Source organism: Molothrus ater, chromosome 8 (assembly GCF_012460135.2).
Source record: "Molothrus ater isolate BHLD 08-10-18 breed brown headed cowbird chromosome 8, BPBGC_Mater_1.1, whole genome shotgun sequence".
NCBI classification, from domain to species: Eukaryota; Metazoa; Chordata; class Aves; order Passeriformes; family Icteridae; genus Molothrus; species Molothrus ater.
Window position 1 is genome coordinate 31,261,262 of NC_050485.2, and position 14,240 is coordinate 31,275,501.

The following is a 14,240-nucleotide window of genomic DNA, read 5'->3' on the forward strand; positions in this document are numbered from 1 at the left end:
CACCAACGTTACCACTCACAATGGATCAAGATGCCATTTTCAATGTAAACACTTTCATACGGAGCAGAGTAATACCCAATGGTCACAGAGGGAGATTTATTTACTCAAGACTGACTGAGAAGAGCCAAAAAGCACAGCACTCCCTTAATGCATGACATCTTGCACATATCCATCAGCTGATTATCCTGTTAGATAAATACTGCTTGAACTAAAGCACATACTTCAGTATTTTTTACACATAGCCAGACACTCTGAAGAAAATTATTTCAAATGCCCCTAAAGTTACACATGGCTGAGAGAAGGTATTTTCTCTGTTACACCCAAAGGAACAAATCTCAATTCCTGTTAATGTTGTGTACAGCTTTTCCAATAGTCTGAGTCACTAAGACAATAAACAATAGCAATCCAAGCACCTTGTATTAAAAATAAATAAATAAATGCAGACAATTCAGGGCATGTCCGTGAAGGAAGACTCAGGAGCAGATCAGCAAATGTCACCAAAGGTCACGGCCCTGCCGACCTCCTCAGCTGGCATGAAATGTCATAGCCCTAATGACTGCAGCCAGCACCCCCACCGAAAATTTACATTATTGGAGCACCTGACCCCCCAGATTAGCTGTGTCCAAAACGTTCTGGCATTTACTAAATTAAAAAAGAAGTCTGCTCTGTCTTTGAAGAGTTTTTTTGAAGGGTTTTTTTGGTTTGGGCTTGGAGAGTTTGTGGGTGGCAGTGATAGAACCCAGAGAAGGAGATTGTGTAAAAACTTGGTTGTGTTTTGGTTTGTTTTTTCTTATCAAAGGGTTTAATAAAATACATAAAGGAGGTTTTATTTCCCAAATCTCAGATATAAATCCCACACAATTCCCTGTATTCTGCAGTATAAAAGCTCTTATTATGCCATTAACTTAGAAGCGTTTTCTGATTTTTTTTTCCTTGTTTCTGGTAATGATTTGGGTTCTCGCATCTAAAATTGTTTCACACCCGTAACATTCCTGCCCAGGAAAGAAGTTTTAAATCTTTTTTAACAATTTACTCTTTGATAAAACCCAGATTCCAACCCCCAATATATTCAGTGTGTAAGAGACACATTCTCAAACCATGCTTTCCAAAATAAAAGCTATTCTTTCCCTGAAAAGTTGCAAAATTATCAGCCACCATTCAAAAAATATTACTCTTCTTCCTGTAAGACACTTCACCAGTCTTCAATTACATTATTTCTGACTTAACCCTAAAAACTAGGGGACCTCACTACAAAGCTAGTCTGAAACCAGAATTATTCATGATTTTGTCAATCTCCTGAAAAGCCAAAAAGGCACCAGATGTTCAATTAACAAATCATACAGTAAGTGGCAACAAGAGTTGGGTTTTTTTTTTTTCTTTTTTAAATCTCAGGTTACCTTTGAAAGAAAAAAAAAAAAAACGCAAGCATTTTTGCTATCAACAATCTCTGTGGCTGACAGATGACAATATTGCTATTCTCTGAGAATTTTTTTTCAGGAACGTTTGCTAGGGAAGAGGGCTCATCATCTCTAAATAGTTCATCCCCTGCCATCAATAAAAATGTACTTGGAGTGGATTCTAAAAATGCGTTAGCTGGTGACGTCTATTTTTAGAGGCAGTGGAATAGAAGCAAATAAGTTTTGCATGAAGAATTATTAAATAAAAACAAAGCTGCATCCATGGACATGAGTAGTAGAATGTGTAAAGGCCAAACTCTCTGCAGCAAGCTTGCCAGGTCAGAAATGCTCTGTGGACTATTAGATCAGCTTGACAGCTGAGTTATTGGAACTGTGATCACTCCTCCAAAAGACAGATACAACCTTATGAAAGAAGCCTCACTTCCTCCCCCAGATGCTCAGAGAGCAGGAATGATCCAGCACAACACAGTAAAATCATTCTTCAACACAATCAGCCCACAACAATAAAAAAGCAGCCCCTCCTGAGCTCTCCAGGGAAGAAAACCACTTTGCAAAGCTTGAGGAACAGACAAACCTAGAAGAACATACCAACAAGTGCAGGCTTAAAATAGGAGATTTTATCAAAACACCTCTTTCAACGTGAAGGTCTAGATTGGCCTTTGCTCTCACAGCAATAAACTCCAGCCATTCTATTGAGATCTCAGCTTTCACACCTTCAGAACTTGTGATCCAGACAGTGGAAGTTTGTCCTGAGTACAAACACCAACAAAGCTGCAACAGCATTTCTGCAGAGTGCCTGGCAAAACTAAACATTCACAAATGAAAACGACTAAGATTCATTTTTCTCTGGACTCCTCAGGTTAAGACAATCCCAAAGAGCAGCAGCCACTCATCCACTTCATTCCTTGAGACAGCAACACACAACAGCACGAAAGTGCCACGGACTGGTTTCCTTAAAGACCCATTCCTGAAAACTTTCATCTGTACACTTTGATTATACAACGTGATGACAGTCCCAAGTGAAATCACTGACACCACTGGCTTGCACAAGAATAAACAAACTCACGCTTGTACAAACACAGCCCGGGCGAGAGCAGGGAAAGTCAGAAACCGTAACTCTCCAGGGCTGCTCTGTTACTTGCCTTAGATTTACCAGAGCACACGGAAAGATCTCGACTTCTATTTCAGATGTCCAAGCGTTTAAAATTAACTTCTTTTAAGGAATTAAGTATTTGAGAGTGATTTACCTTCGGGTTCCACCGTGGTGTCTTCAACAACTAAATTAAATGAAGGTCGAGCCAGGGAAAGTCCAGCCATGGTGACCACCACCAGGCAGATAAGGCAACCCGAATCCCAGCTGACCATCTTTTTAGAGTAAATTCCTGGTCCATTTCCATATCTCCATGTGGACTTTAATCCCATCTGAGCACCTCTAGAGAAGCATGGAGAGAAAGCTGTGCCTTCGGCCAGGGTAATGCCTCCTCCCTTGGAACGACGGCTGCTGCTGCGGGGAGGAGAGAGATTTAACACTGTCAGCAAAAACATCTCCAAACACAAACCAAAAACCTTCATAAAGCCTCAAACAGAGCTGAGGTGAGAGGGAGGGGAGCAGGAGGATGGGAAAAATAGTTTTCCAGCTTCAAGAATATGTGAAAAGTGAGTGACTTTTCATCTTCTGTTAGCAGTTTCCATCATCACCTGAGGCGTAACCAAGTCCTCCTTGTTTTCACAAAATCACTTCTCAGCACATATTGAGAGTTATTTTACTGACAGAAAAACATACAGGTTTTCAAAAATGAGAGGCACCCACATGTGCAGGCACATAACCTGTAATGCTACCAAATTACCACAATTATACAAATTATATTCTTGTTATTGTTTGAAGGTTTATGTAAGTTTGCCTTGTTTTTCATTCCTTCACCTAGGCAGTTCTGCAGACAGATGAATTTGCAGGAATTCAGTAATTTTCCACAAGAAAAACAGTTGAAAAAACATACTGCTTAGACTTGGAAAAATCTGTAAGACTATTTCAACTCAGGACTTCCAGCTCCCCCCATGGATGTACCTTCTTCTGACTCAGTTTAGTGTCCTTTGGAAGCCCCTGAGTCCTGGGCAGGTGAAAGGCTCAAGTCTTTGCAGTGATATTGGTTTGCTACACTGCATTAATTAAAATCTGTATAAAATATGGTATAGATTCCTGTTTCACAGGAGACCTGCCCAGCACCACTTTCCATCCATGCATGCCAAGCTATGTGCACAAAACTTTCTTTGCTCAGTCTCTCAATGGTGCTTATTGAGATAGACATTTTTTCCTCCCACCTCTGAAAAATATATCTTATTCACAATAAAACAAATTTAAATGGATGGAGTTAAGTGGTAACCCAGCCATGGTCTGACAGAGAAGTGGCACCAAAGGAACTGGCACTCCCTTCAGGGGACCCTGTTGCCTCCACACTGAGATGATGCCAGGTGAGGGTCAGAAGAGCATCCTCCTCAGAGGGTGATTTAACAGCTCAAGCAGAAAATTAGACCTGATTTTCCGCTTCAGAAATAAAAGTAAAACCTCAGTAAATGGATAAAAAAAGTAACTGCAGCAATTGTTCTAATCTGGTCAATGATTCATCTTAGATGTGATGAAACTCAACTGAAATTTGGAGAGTGCTTGTCTGGAAGGGGAAAAAATAACACAAAACCTCTTTTTCCCTCCTGCCCTCAACACTTGAAAATTAAAAACAAAAAAAAAAGTAAGAGAGTATAGAGATAAAGTAAACCTCCAAACTCCTTGTCATTGGGATTTGGTGTGGTACCTCAGCATGCTGAAACAGAGACACAGATTCTCCTTTTATAAAGCCAACCATTTAAAAAGTTGATTCTGATTTTTATTAGCCTTGTGCTAGCTGCCACGAAGTTCACAAACGCTGTTGAGGCATCTTTTACGTTGGGTACTACACACAGTAACTTCTGGAGTCAGTAGAAACAGGTTTTGGATGGCATAAAGAAGTCACTTGAGGAAAACAACACAAGGTGAATCCCTGCTACTTCAGGGCAAGCTTTTCCCAACTCGGTGGGTATCACCTCAAAGCCCTGTCCCTCCTGTAAAGATTTCAGCCTGGCTCCAGCACCCCAGACCACAAGCTAGCAACTACCATTAAATTTCCAGTGAAAACACCACCAGACCACTGCACAAACATTTGCCAAGAGCTTGCCCAGCCCTTCTCTAAATAAGCACAGAGCAGGTGTAGAGCTGAAGAGAGCTCTGTCTTTGGGACCAGTCTGTGTGTGGAGCAGGACTGGAGCAAACCCCCCTGGATGCCACCACCCAAGTCCACTGCCCTCCTCGCTGTCTGGCAGCCACAGCCCTGCAGCTCAGTTTATCCAGCTGTAAAGTGGGTAGAAACCCCTAATTAACAGCCTGGGTGTAATGCTGATTTAATTTCCATAAATCATCCTGTAAACTCCGATTAAAGTCTACGTTGATAAATGCAAAATCCCATCATGGTTTTGCAGAAAGAAAACATACCAGAAGGCCAGCATGTATTTCAGACTCCGAGAGCATTAATTCCACTGACATTCCTGCAGTTTCCAGACTACACTAAACCCCACTGAAAGCACATTTGTGGTTCCTATCCTCACCATAAAGCCTGAAGTGCGGCACAAGGCTACTCGGCCACGCATCTCCTCACCTGAAGATTTTTGTTGCCTCCTGTACCTCAACATCTGCCGGCAGAAAGAAGAGATTCTTCATCCACAGGGCAGCAGCAAACCCAAAATCCTGGCTTGTGAAGGTGCAGCAACGCAAAAATCAAAGCTCTGCACCCATCCATGGAGCCAAAGCACTCTACCACCAGGACAGCAAACGGGCTTCAAGGGTTGCCCTCTCCCAAAAGAAGTGGAGTCCAGCGAAGATGAAACGAAACCAAATTCTTTTCGTAGTTTAATTGCCAGAGTTGCTGGGGGACGAGTCCCTGGAAAGACCTCCTGTGCTGGATAATTATGTACCTCTATCTCAATGTTTGGAACACAGCCCCAGCATGCTTTTTGGCCTCCACAATTCTGGCTTCCTGACTACAATACCATAATCCCTCCTGGAGTCTCAGACTCAGTGAAAGCCACACGTAGTGTTTATTTTTCCCCTTGAAAGGGAACTCTGTCTCTCTTCTCAGCCTACACTTTGGGGAGGAGTTGTCAGCCCCCACTGATTGATGGCTCTCCTTGCCACTCGCTCATCAAGTCAATTTTCACCTCGTCACATACCTGCCCAAATTTTCTTTGCCAAACTGACAAGCATGGGAAAGCAGACTGGTTTGGGAGCCCAACCAAATTCCTCCAAGCTGTACTTCAGTTTAAACACACTCGCACACACAAACAAGTAGTACTTGTTCAGCAGTGGCATTAATTAAATTCAATGCTCAGTGTTCTTTTTAATCTACTTGCATTGTTGTTTATAAGATGTTTATCACTCCCCAGGGACAGTACGATTTGTAGAGTATGTTAACCAAATCAATACATTGCTCACTGTATAACTTTTCAGCATCTTTCTCAATTAGGCGGGGAATAGCAAAATCTGAGTGAAATATGGATCTTCCCTCCACAAAGAAACCTCAAGCGCTCTAAAAGCTCAGTAGCTTCGTCAGAAAAATCCAGGTAGATGAAGCTTTGAAGCTAACAGCTTTATGTACACAATTCCACTGACAGAGGAATTGTGTATGGACAGAAAATTCAGAAATATACATCCGTCTATAAAAACATATATACACATATATATCTAACAAGACTCATCAGCAGAGTTCAATCTCCAAGCAAATCTGAGCATCACAGCTATTAAACATTAATTCTGAAGGACTAATGGGAACCGGCTGGCAGCTTCAGTACTTTTTCATTGTTTGAACTTCTTTCATTTGCTTTCCAGGACTATCCTGTTTTTCTCAAGTCTTTTGCCACCAAGAGATCGGGGAGGGGGGGGAAAAAAAATCTGCATTTTAATTGACATTCCAGAGAGCGGGAGAAGTCCAGAGGCTGCTGATTGCTGTCTATTCAGCCCAAACAGGCTTTTCAGATGAAAATGAGAAAAGGCTAGTGGAAGATTTACAGGGATTTGGTACAAAGGAGACAATAAAGTTTTAAATGTTGATAGCGTTTCACACCAAACGCATAATGGGTCCCAGTTCGAAGGGGCCGTTTTGCATTTAAATATATATTTCATTGATTTCTCTCCCTCCTTATCTCAGACGGGGCGGTTGTGCTCCCGCAGCACGGCGGGGCAGCACCGGGCTCCGAGCCGGGGCCGGTACCGAGGCGGGGCTGAGCCCCCCTTCCTCACTCAGCCCGTGCTGCCCGTCCTGCTGTCACCGCTGGAACCGTCCCCAGAGACACCCGCGGGGATGCGGGGAAGGCAGGGGAACAGCGCTGCTGCTCGGGCTTCCCCCCGCACCGCAGCGGCCACCGAGTGACCACAGCCCGAGCCGCAGCTGCAGCAGAACGGAGACCCGCACCGGGGGATCCCGCCCCGAGCCCGCACCGGGGGATCCCCGAGCCCCGCACCGGGGATCCCGCCCCGAGCCCGCACCGGGGGATCCCCGAGCCCCACACCGGCACTTCCCGCCCCGAGCCCGCACCGGGGGATCCCGAGCCCCGCTGCAGCGCGCACACGGTGCCGAGAGCACGGCGGGACCCCCAGCCCAGCCAGCCCTGCCCGGGGCCGCCCCTTCCCCGGCCCTCCCGCTGCCTTTACCTGCGGCGAGAGCGCCGGGCGGGCTCCGCTCCGCGGCGGCTCCCGGGCTGGGGCGCGGTGCCGAGCGGCGGCTCCCGGGACGGGGCGAAAGTGCCGTCACTGCGGCCGCGGTCACTGCGCGGGCGGCCCCGGCTGGCGAGCCCGCAGCGGCGCAGCGCCGCGCATCCCCCGCGGGACGCGCCCGGGGCAGGCAGGAGGGCGGCGAGGCGAGGCAGGAGCCGGCCCGGCGCCCCGTCCCGTGCCGTGCCCTGGCTCGGCCGCAGCGGCTACCGCCTCAGAGGGGCGAGCCCGCCGTGCCCGGCGCCAGCTGCCTCCTCCCCCGCGCGGGCATCGCCGAGCAGCGCGCCGCGGGTCCCGCTCCGCTCCATCCAGCCGCCCGCCCCGAGCCGCCGCAGCTTTGTCACGCCGACAGCCCCCTCGGGTGGGAGGTGGGTTTTCTCTCCCCCCTTTCCCCCTCTCGGCGCACTCCTCCGGCTCCTTCCTCCTCCCCCGGTCACTCCCCCCGCTGCAACCCGAGCCGTTTCCTGGACGGCGCTGCCGGGCTCTGCCAATCGCCGCCGAGCCCCTTCCCCCGCCCGGCCCTCGGGGCTGCGGAGCCGGGAGCCCGCACCCCGCCCGAGGGTCGCGGATGCCCCCGCGGCGCGGCCCCGGAACGCTCGGCAGCGCCGGAGAGGGGCAGGAGGGGAGCGGGGACGCCCCGCTCCGGGTGCTGCCTGCCCGGGGGAGCGGGACGGCTCATCCCGGGGCCACCGCAGGGCTGCAGGGGCAGGAACCCCGCGCAGCTCCCGGACGGGCGCTCCGCTGAAAGTTTTCCAGCGGGTTGCAAAGGAAAGGAAAGGAAAGGTGGGGAGCGCGGAAAGCACCACCGCTGAGGGTGAGCCCGGGCTGCGGCACCGGCACCCCGGCACTGGCCAGCATCTGCATCCTCACACGAAAATGGTGCCAGCTCAAAAGCGGTCCTCGAAATCTCTCCTGAAGTGTTTCTGGCTCAGAAGCCATGGCTGGCCTGTGGCCAGTTCCATCTAGAGAGGGTGGTCGGATAAGACCGCTCCAAAAGTCACTCTCATGAGCTTCTCAGTCCAAAGCTTGATTCCAGCTGCCCCGTGAATTGGTCTGAGAGTGCACATTTAATACCTGTGTGGTGCCCAAATGGGAAAAGTTGTCGAAAAGTTATGCAAACTTCATTTGTATGGACACACAGACTTAAAACTGCATAATATGGGTATTCAGAATTCAATATCGCTTAGCCTGATCCTTGCTTAATAAAACATTTGCTTTAGATACCATCAACTAAAAGGTTTTGAATATGGAGTCTGTGTAATGCTTGCTTGTGTAGAGTCAGCTTGACAACAAAATCAATAAGTGGTGCTTGTCTCAAATTTAATCAGTGTTGATCAATTTAATGTTACTTTATTTAAGCTCTACTGTACATTTTATATGTTGTGTGCAGTATTGATCAAGGGGATTTTCAAGGACTGAGGGCACACATCGCAGTATAAGACTACACACACCTAGACACCAAAAACTTGAAAAGAAGTTTTCTGTAGAGTATGTGCTTACCTCCCAGCATGTATTTTCCCACCACTACTGCACTCTTTATGAGGGATGGCAGACAAATTTGTAATTGATTGGAAACACAGGTTTAGTTTTTTGGTTTTGGGGTTGGTTTTTTTTTGTTGTTGTTGTTCCTAAAGCAACAGACATCTGAATGTTCTAATTGAGAAGCTGAGATGTCACAGTCAAGATCCAATTTTCCCAGCACCGGGCATGTCCATCGCCCATTGAAAACATTGTTAACACATTCTCACATAAATTATTGTCTGGCACAGGAAGCTGCAATACCTTTCCCCATTCATCGATATCTTTGCATACTCTGAAAGAAAAGGAAGCATTCCACTAAAAATGACAAATCAGAACACCTATTTCCAAGGTCTGGAAGCACTTGTCAGAATTTATTCTTTTGGAGGATGAAAAGATAGCAGTCTATCAATAGCAGCCTTTTCTCTTAAATGAGCCACATTCTCCTAAAGTGGCCCACAACAGCCCAGCTCCTCAATCTGAGAAAAGCAGAAGCATGTTTGGAATTAAAGGGGTGGGGGGGGGAGATCAATTCTGTCATCATATTTAGGCTTCAAGAGATCTCAGTGGGCCCAGGGAGCCTTTCATAGCAGTTAGGCTGCTGAATGAGAGCATAATCTCTTTACAGTTTTTTCCTCCTCCTCTCAAAGTGGCTGGGATCCTTTCTGTGAGCCCTCCTGCACGTGAATGGTGTGGCTAATAAGCCTATTAATGAGGTTCCACAGCAGAGTGTGAATAGGTAAATAAGCCCCAATCTGTTGAGGTTCAGGAGCAAGGGCAGTAAAGCCATCATGAACTAAAGGTGACAGTTTGAACTGAAATAGGAACAACAGCTCCAGGTTTCAAGCGAAAGAATAGACAGACAAGGCACACATTCAGGCTCCTTCTACCCCCTACCGAGTCCTATTTTCTCCCCCATTCTTCCTCCTTTATAAAATGTCTTGAGTAGTCACCCATTTTTTCAAAAGCTCTTGAGACGTCCTTTTTCATCCTGGCAATGATACATCAATAGGGAGGAAGGAAAATGAGGACACCAATGCTCCTTTGCCCCGCAAGTTTCAAAAGCAGGAACAGCGCTGTGTGCCCTCGCATATGGAAGCGGGGGAGGAGAAAGAAAGTTAAATTGAATCTTTCAGCCCTGCCAGCTCTTTGTCGCTGCTGTCAGCCCAGCTCCGGTCCTCCCTCCGCACGCAGGCAGGGATACAGTTAATGTTCAACAGGGGCAGGGTCCCAGCCCTGCTCCAGCTGCAGCGAGGGCACAGCTGGGCTCGGCCAGATCCCCAGCCAGGGGCACGCAGAGGAGAGGAGATGGATTCACTGCTGCCCAGCATCTCTTTTACCTGGCAGGTGAAGATGTGCCTGACTTAGGGCTGCTCCTGGGCTGGACTCAGCAGAGCCCAGCTCATCCATAAAAGCCCAGCTGGAAGGGATGAAGGCAGAAGGTTCAGCAGGTGACAAACAGCTCGAGAGATGGGGTGAGATGGGCAACCAGCCCCTCCGAGTAATGTGGGAAAAGTCACCTCGGAAAAAAGCACAGCACAGAGCTGCTGAGCGCTCTCAGTTCTACTCCTCGCAGACTCTCTGGCATTTCTTTCAAGTGCTGGAGATATCAGGGCAGCCAGAGCTCCGCGGGACCCGGCTCCTCCGTGGAATTCCAGCGAGGAAGCAGCCCCGGCTCCTGCACGGTGCAGACAGATGGCAGGGGAGGCCATGGGTACCCGGGGGATGGAAGTTCTGCAGTACTGATCTGTTCTCCAGGTGCAGGACCTGCTAACGTGCCACAGTTGCATCTGATGAAAACAGGAATAAAATGCAAGAAGTTAAATCAGCAAAAAAATGAAAGAAAATGAAAGCCCACACATTCAAGTCTTAGAGGTCTAAGGGGAAAAACTCTCTAGATCCAAATTCAGCCACACACATCACCGAGGGTTTTCTCCATGAAAGACAATGGGAATCAACAATTCTTCCCTCTTATTCCAACTGTCCCATCCAAAAATTTCTCCTGCCCATGCTAGATATGATTAAATGCTTGTCTAAGATTTCTTTTTATTTTTTAAATTTTCTTTTCTTTGAAGTTCTTCCAAAGCTAGTGTCTAAACCCAAACTTTGGCAGCTAAAATATTTACCTGGTTTCCAAAGTGTTTATGGTTCTCTTTCCAGGCATCTTCAAACTTTTTTTTAGGGTACCAAGGAGCAAATCATAGGAACCCACTTCTGAAAATATTTTTTTTTCAAAGACAGGCAAAGTTGGTCTATAGATTTTTCACTGTCTTAGGGAAAAGTCATTTCATACAAAAGCAACCCCATTCTAAAATAAAAGCTACTGCTAAAAGAGAGGCTTCCATAGTAGTTTTCTCCAGGTATTACTTCAGGAAGTTGCTGAACTGAAAAATTGAGATAACAATTAACTATTTTAATGAAAATAAATCCAATAGTTATCCATGAAAGTGTGAAGCAGATGGGCAACCAAGTTCTTTTGCAGGAAGACGTGTATGGGAAGGGGGAGCTGCAGTTCCTGGCCCATCAAAGGATAGTTTTACTGGGTGTTTATCAAACAAGGAAACCTCATTTTAGTTAACCTAGAGAAGGGGGCAAATTAAGTGCTTTTGTCTATCAATTTTTGATCTTCCTCTACATTATGAACAGTTGAATATTCTAGGAAATACTTCTTCAGGCAGTAAGGCTAAGTAGTTGAGAAAAAAATCTTATTTTGACTGCTGCTTTGTCAATGTCTTGTAATGGCATTTGAGTATCAACACTCCCCTTGGATTGTTATGCCTTGTAGCCATGTAACCTTTCTGCTGCTCCTCTCATTTTGTGTGTCTTAAGGAAAATATTCCAAACAAATATTTGTTGTTTTCATTACAGTGTTGCAAGATATATTTAAACAGGAAATATGATGTGTTTTGAGCAGGGTATTACAATGGGATCCTGGACATTCAATGATTTCTGCCCTTCCCCATTGGCTTTCCTGGGAAAGGCACTTAATTTGTCTGTGTCCAAGATCTCCAGCTATGAAATGAGAATAATAGATGCTTCCTGTCTCCCACCCTTTATCCAGTTCATCTATTTAGATGGTAAGCTCCTCATCTCTGACCATGTTTTTATGCATGGCTTAGAACAATAGGGCACTGATCTCAGCTGGAACCTCCAGGCACTTCCATAATGCAAATATTGAATACTAACTAATCAAAATAAAAGAAAATCCTCAATTTATTATGTATTCCCTCATAAAGAATTTGTCACACACTGTCCTGGTAGAGCACCCCTGGTTCTTGGGGAACAGTATAATTTCTAAACAGAGGAAAGCAGCATCCATTGGAGAAGATCTTTTAGCAGTGAGCTCCTTTAAAGCAGACTGCAGAGAAACCCTGTGAATAAACTTCTGAGTGCTGAGCAGGGGACAGCAAAACAGAGCCAGACTTGTAAAAATGAGAAGACAAAGGCTGCAAAGAAAATTTCTCCCTCTGTTACAGAACTTGGTTATATTTTGCTTGTTGGCCCAAGCACTTCTCATTTCTGTTCCCAGCTGATCAATACCCACTGGTTTGTTTTACTGGAGCCCTGTGTCTCACTGGACCAGCTGGTGGTTGTGGCAGCTTCCCCTGCAGCGTTACATCAGATCAGATTCCTCTCTGGTGACACCGCAGGGTTCAGCAGAGGTGCTCCGACTTCCAGGCACAGCCTGGGAGCAGGAGGTGTGAAGTCAGCCTCACACCAGGGCTCGTGTTACAGTTTAAACCCTGGAAGGAGCAGGAGACTGGAAGGCAGGAGCCCACAGTGTGGGCACTCTATTCTTTCTGGGCAGGGTGCTGTGACCCAGCTGTCCCACAGCACCAAATCCCAACAGATCCCTCCTGCTTCCCAAATCCTCTGCTGCAGTGCCAAGCTCTGTGTTTCCAGTTCTCTCTTCCACAGGCCCAGGTGCAGACACAAGCAGGCACAGTCACTCTGTAGCAGTTAAAAAATATAAAATAAAAGTAATTCTCCTACTTCCCACCTTGGGTAATAAAGCACTGAATGCCTACAACTATTTCCCTGCCTCATTCTTCTTAACCCTCAAACATCTTTCAAGTCAGCATTCTCCAGGCAGTTAATATTCTTTCTCCTCTCCCCATCCTTTGCACATAATTTCCCTTCCCTATCTCCTAGCATAGTTTTCACAGGAATTTGCTTCTTCCTTTATGTGTCTCTCTCTGTGAAAGCCATGCCTTTTATCAGCTCCAGTCCCCACTGGATGGCCTCCTCCTCCACTTAGCCAGGTGATTGTGGTGCCCACAATTTCACTGGATTGCCTTGGAGAGCAGCCAGTGGTCTGCCCAAGAAAGTCTCCACAAACCAGAGATGCATCGAGGTTTAACAGCCCTCATTTGTTAACTCTGTAACCATGTTCACAAGCTGCAGTCCCCAAAAATGGGATGGCAAGGTGATGGTCAGGCAGATAAAGTCCAAAGACAATTTTGGCTTGGGGAGTTTCTTAAAGCCTCCTTTCTGTGACTAAAGAAGCCACAGAAAGGTTTCCCACACTCAGACCCAAAGTGTCCTTTTTCCCTGCTCCCACAGACCCAGAAACACCCTTTTCTCCTTCATTCTTTTCTTTTTTAAATAAAGAGTTGCAGGGAAGCTTGCTTTGCATGAAATCCAGACTTGCATTACTGAATATTCATATGCATATGAATGAATATTCATATATGTATAAACACACAGCCATATTTCAGGGCTTGAAGAGAAGGCCTGCTTTTGATTTAGATAGCCAAGCTGAGGTCAGATTCCATTTCTTAAAGGACAGCAAAGGTCGTGTTGGTGATTGCTGGATGAGAAAAACCCAAAAACCCTCACGCTGCTCTCCTGATGCCAACTGAGCAGAGATCCTGCTGGAGACTCCCAGGGCTGCTGAACTCAATGGGTCAGGAAATGTTTTGCACTGTGGGTACAAGTAAAGAGGCCAGAAACTTGATTACAGGGGAGACTTAGTTAAATATTCACTGGGATTCATTATGTGAAAACCACTAGAAAGGAACAAGTTGCTACAGGAAGGGTAGGGCTGTTTTACTCTTGCTTCTGCTGTGAAATGCTCCTGGTGGCTGCCGAGCCCAGCTGCTGTCCTCTAGTGGGAGGAATACAGCAGGTCCCTGAGGATGTGCAGCAATGCTTTTGCTGGTTTTTAATCCTGGTGCTCCTTTAATTTCCCAAGGAGACCTTTTTAGACCCAGCCCTGTCCCACAGGTGTCCCCCATGGGGGTTTCATGACAAATAGCCTCTCCCTACCTTCCCCAGCTGGATGGGTCCCAAAATTTTGCAGGTCCTTTGAAAAGGGCCATGATGTTGATTGGTGACAAATGATAAATCTCAAAAATCTCTTAAAAAGGGGAGGTTTTAAACAGGGCTCCAAATTTTTACTGGAATATTCAGCCTCCTTATCTGCAAATTAGAGCAGCAACACATCTGAAAGCAACAAATTCAATTTTGGCCACAGAGAAAAGAGTAGCAAGAGTGAGGAACTGTAGAAATAC

At 46.5% G+C, this 14,240-nt stretch overlaps 1 protein-coding gene across 3 annotated transcripts in view; it reads right to left on the reverse strand.

Moving 5' to 3' along the window:
• Positions 1 to 7,545, reverse strand: part of FGFR2 (fibroblast growth factor receptor 2) — an 81,288-nt gene extending 73,743 nt beyond the window's left edge. For 2 of the 3 annotated variants that reach the window (XM_036385655.2, XM_036385652.2), the window contains exons 1-2: positions 7,150 to 7,545; positions 2,666 to 2,922 (exon numbers count right to left, since the gene is read on the reverse strand). In XM_036385655.2, coding sequence (XP_036241548.1) covers positions 2,666 to 2,840 — 175 coding nt within the window. In that variant the 5' untranslated portion in view covers positions 2,841 to 2,922; positions 7,150 to 7,545. The remainder of the gene's footprint in view (positions 1 to 2,665; positions 2,923 to 7,149) is intronic. The other variant, XM_054515612.1, reaches the window with a different exon arrangement.
• Positions 7,546 to 14,240: the final 6,695 nt, after the last annotated feature.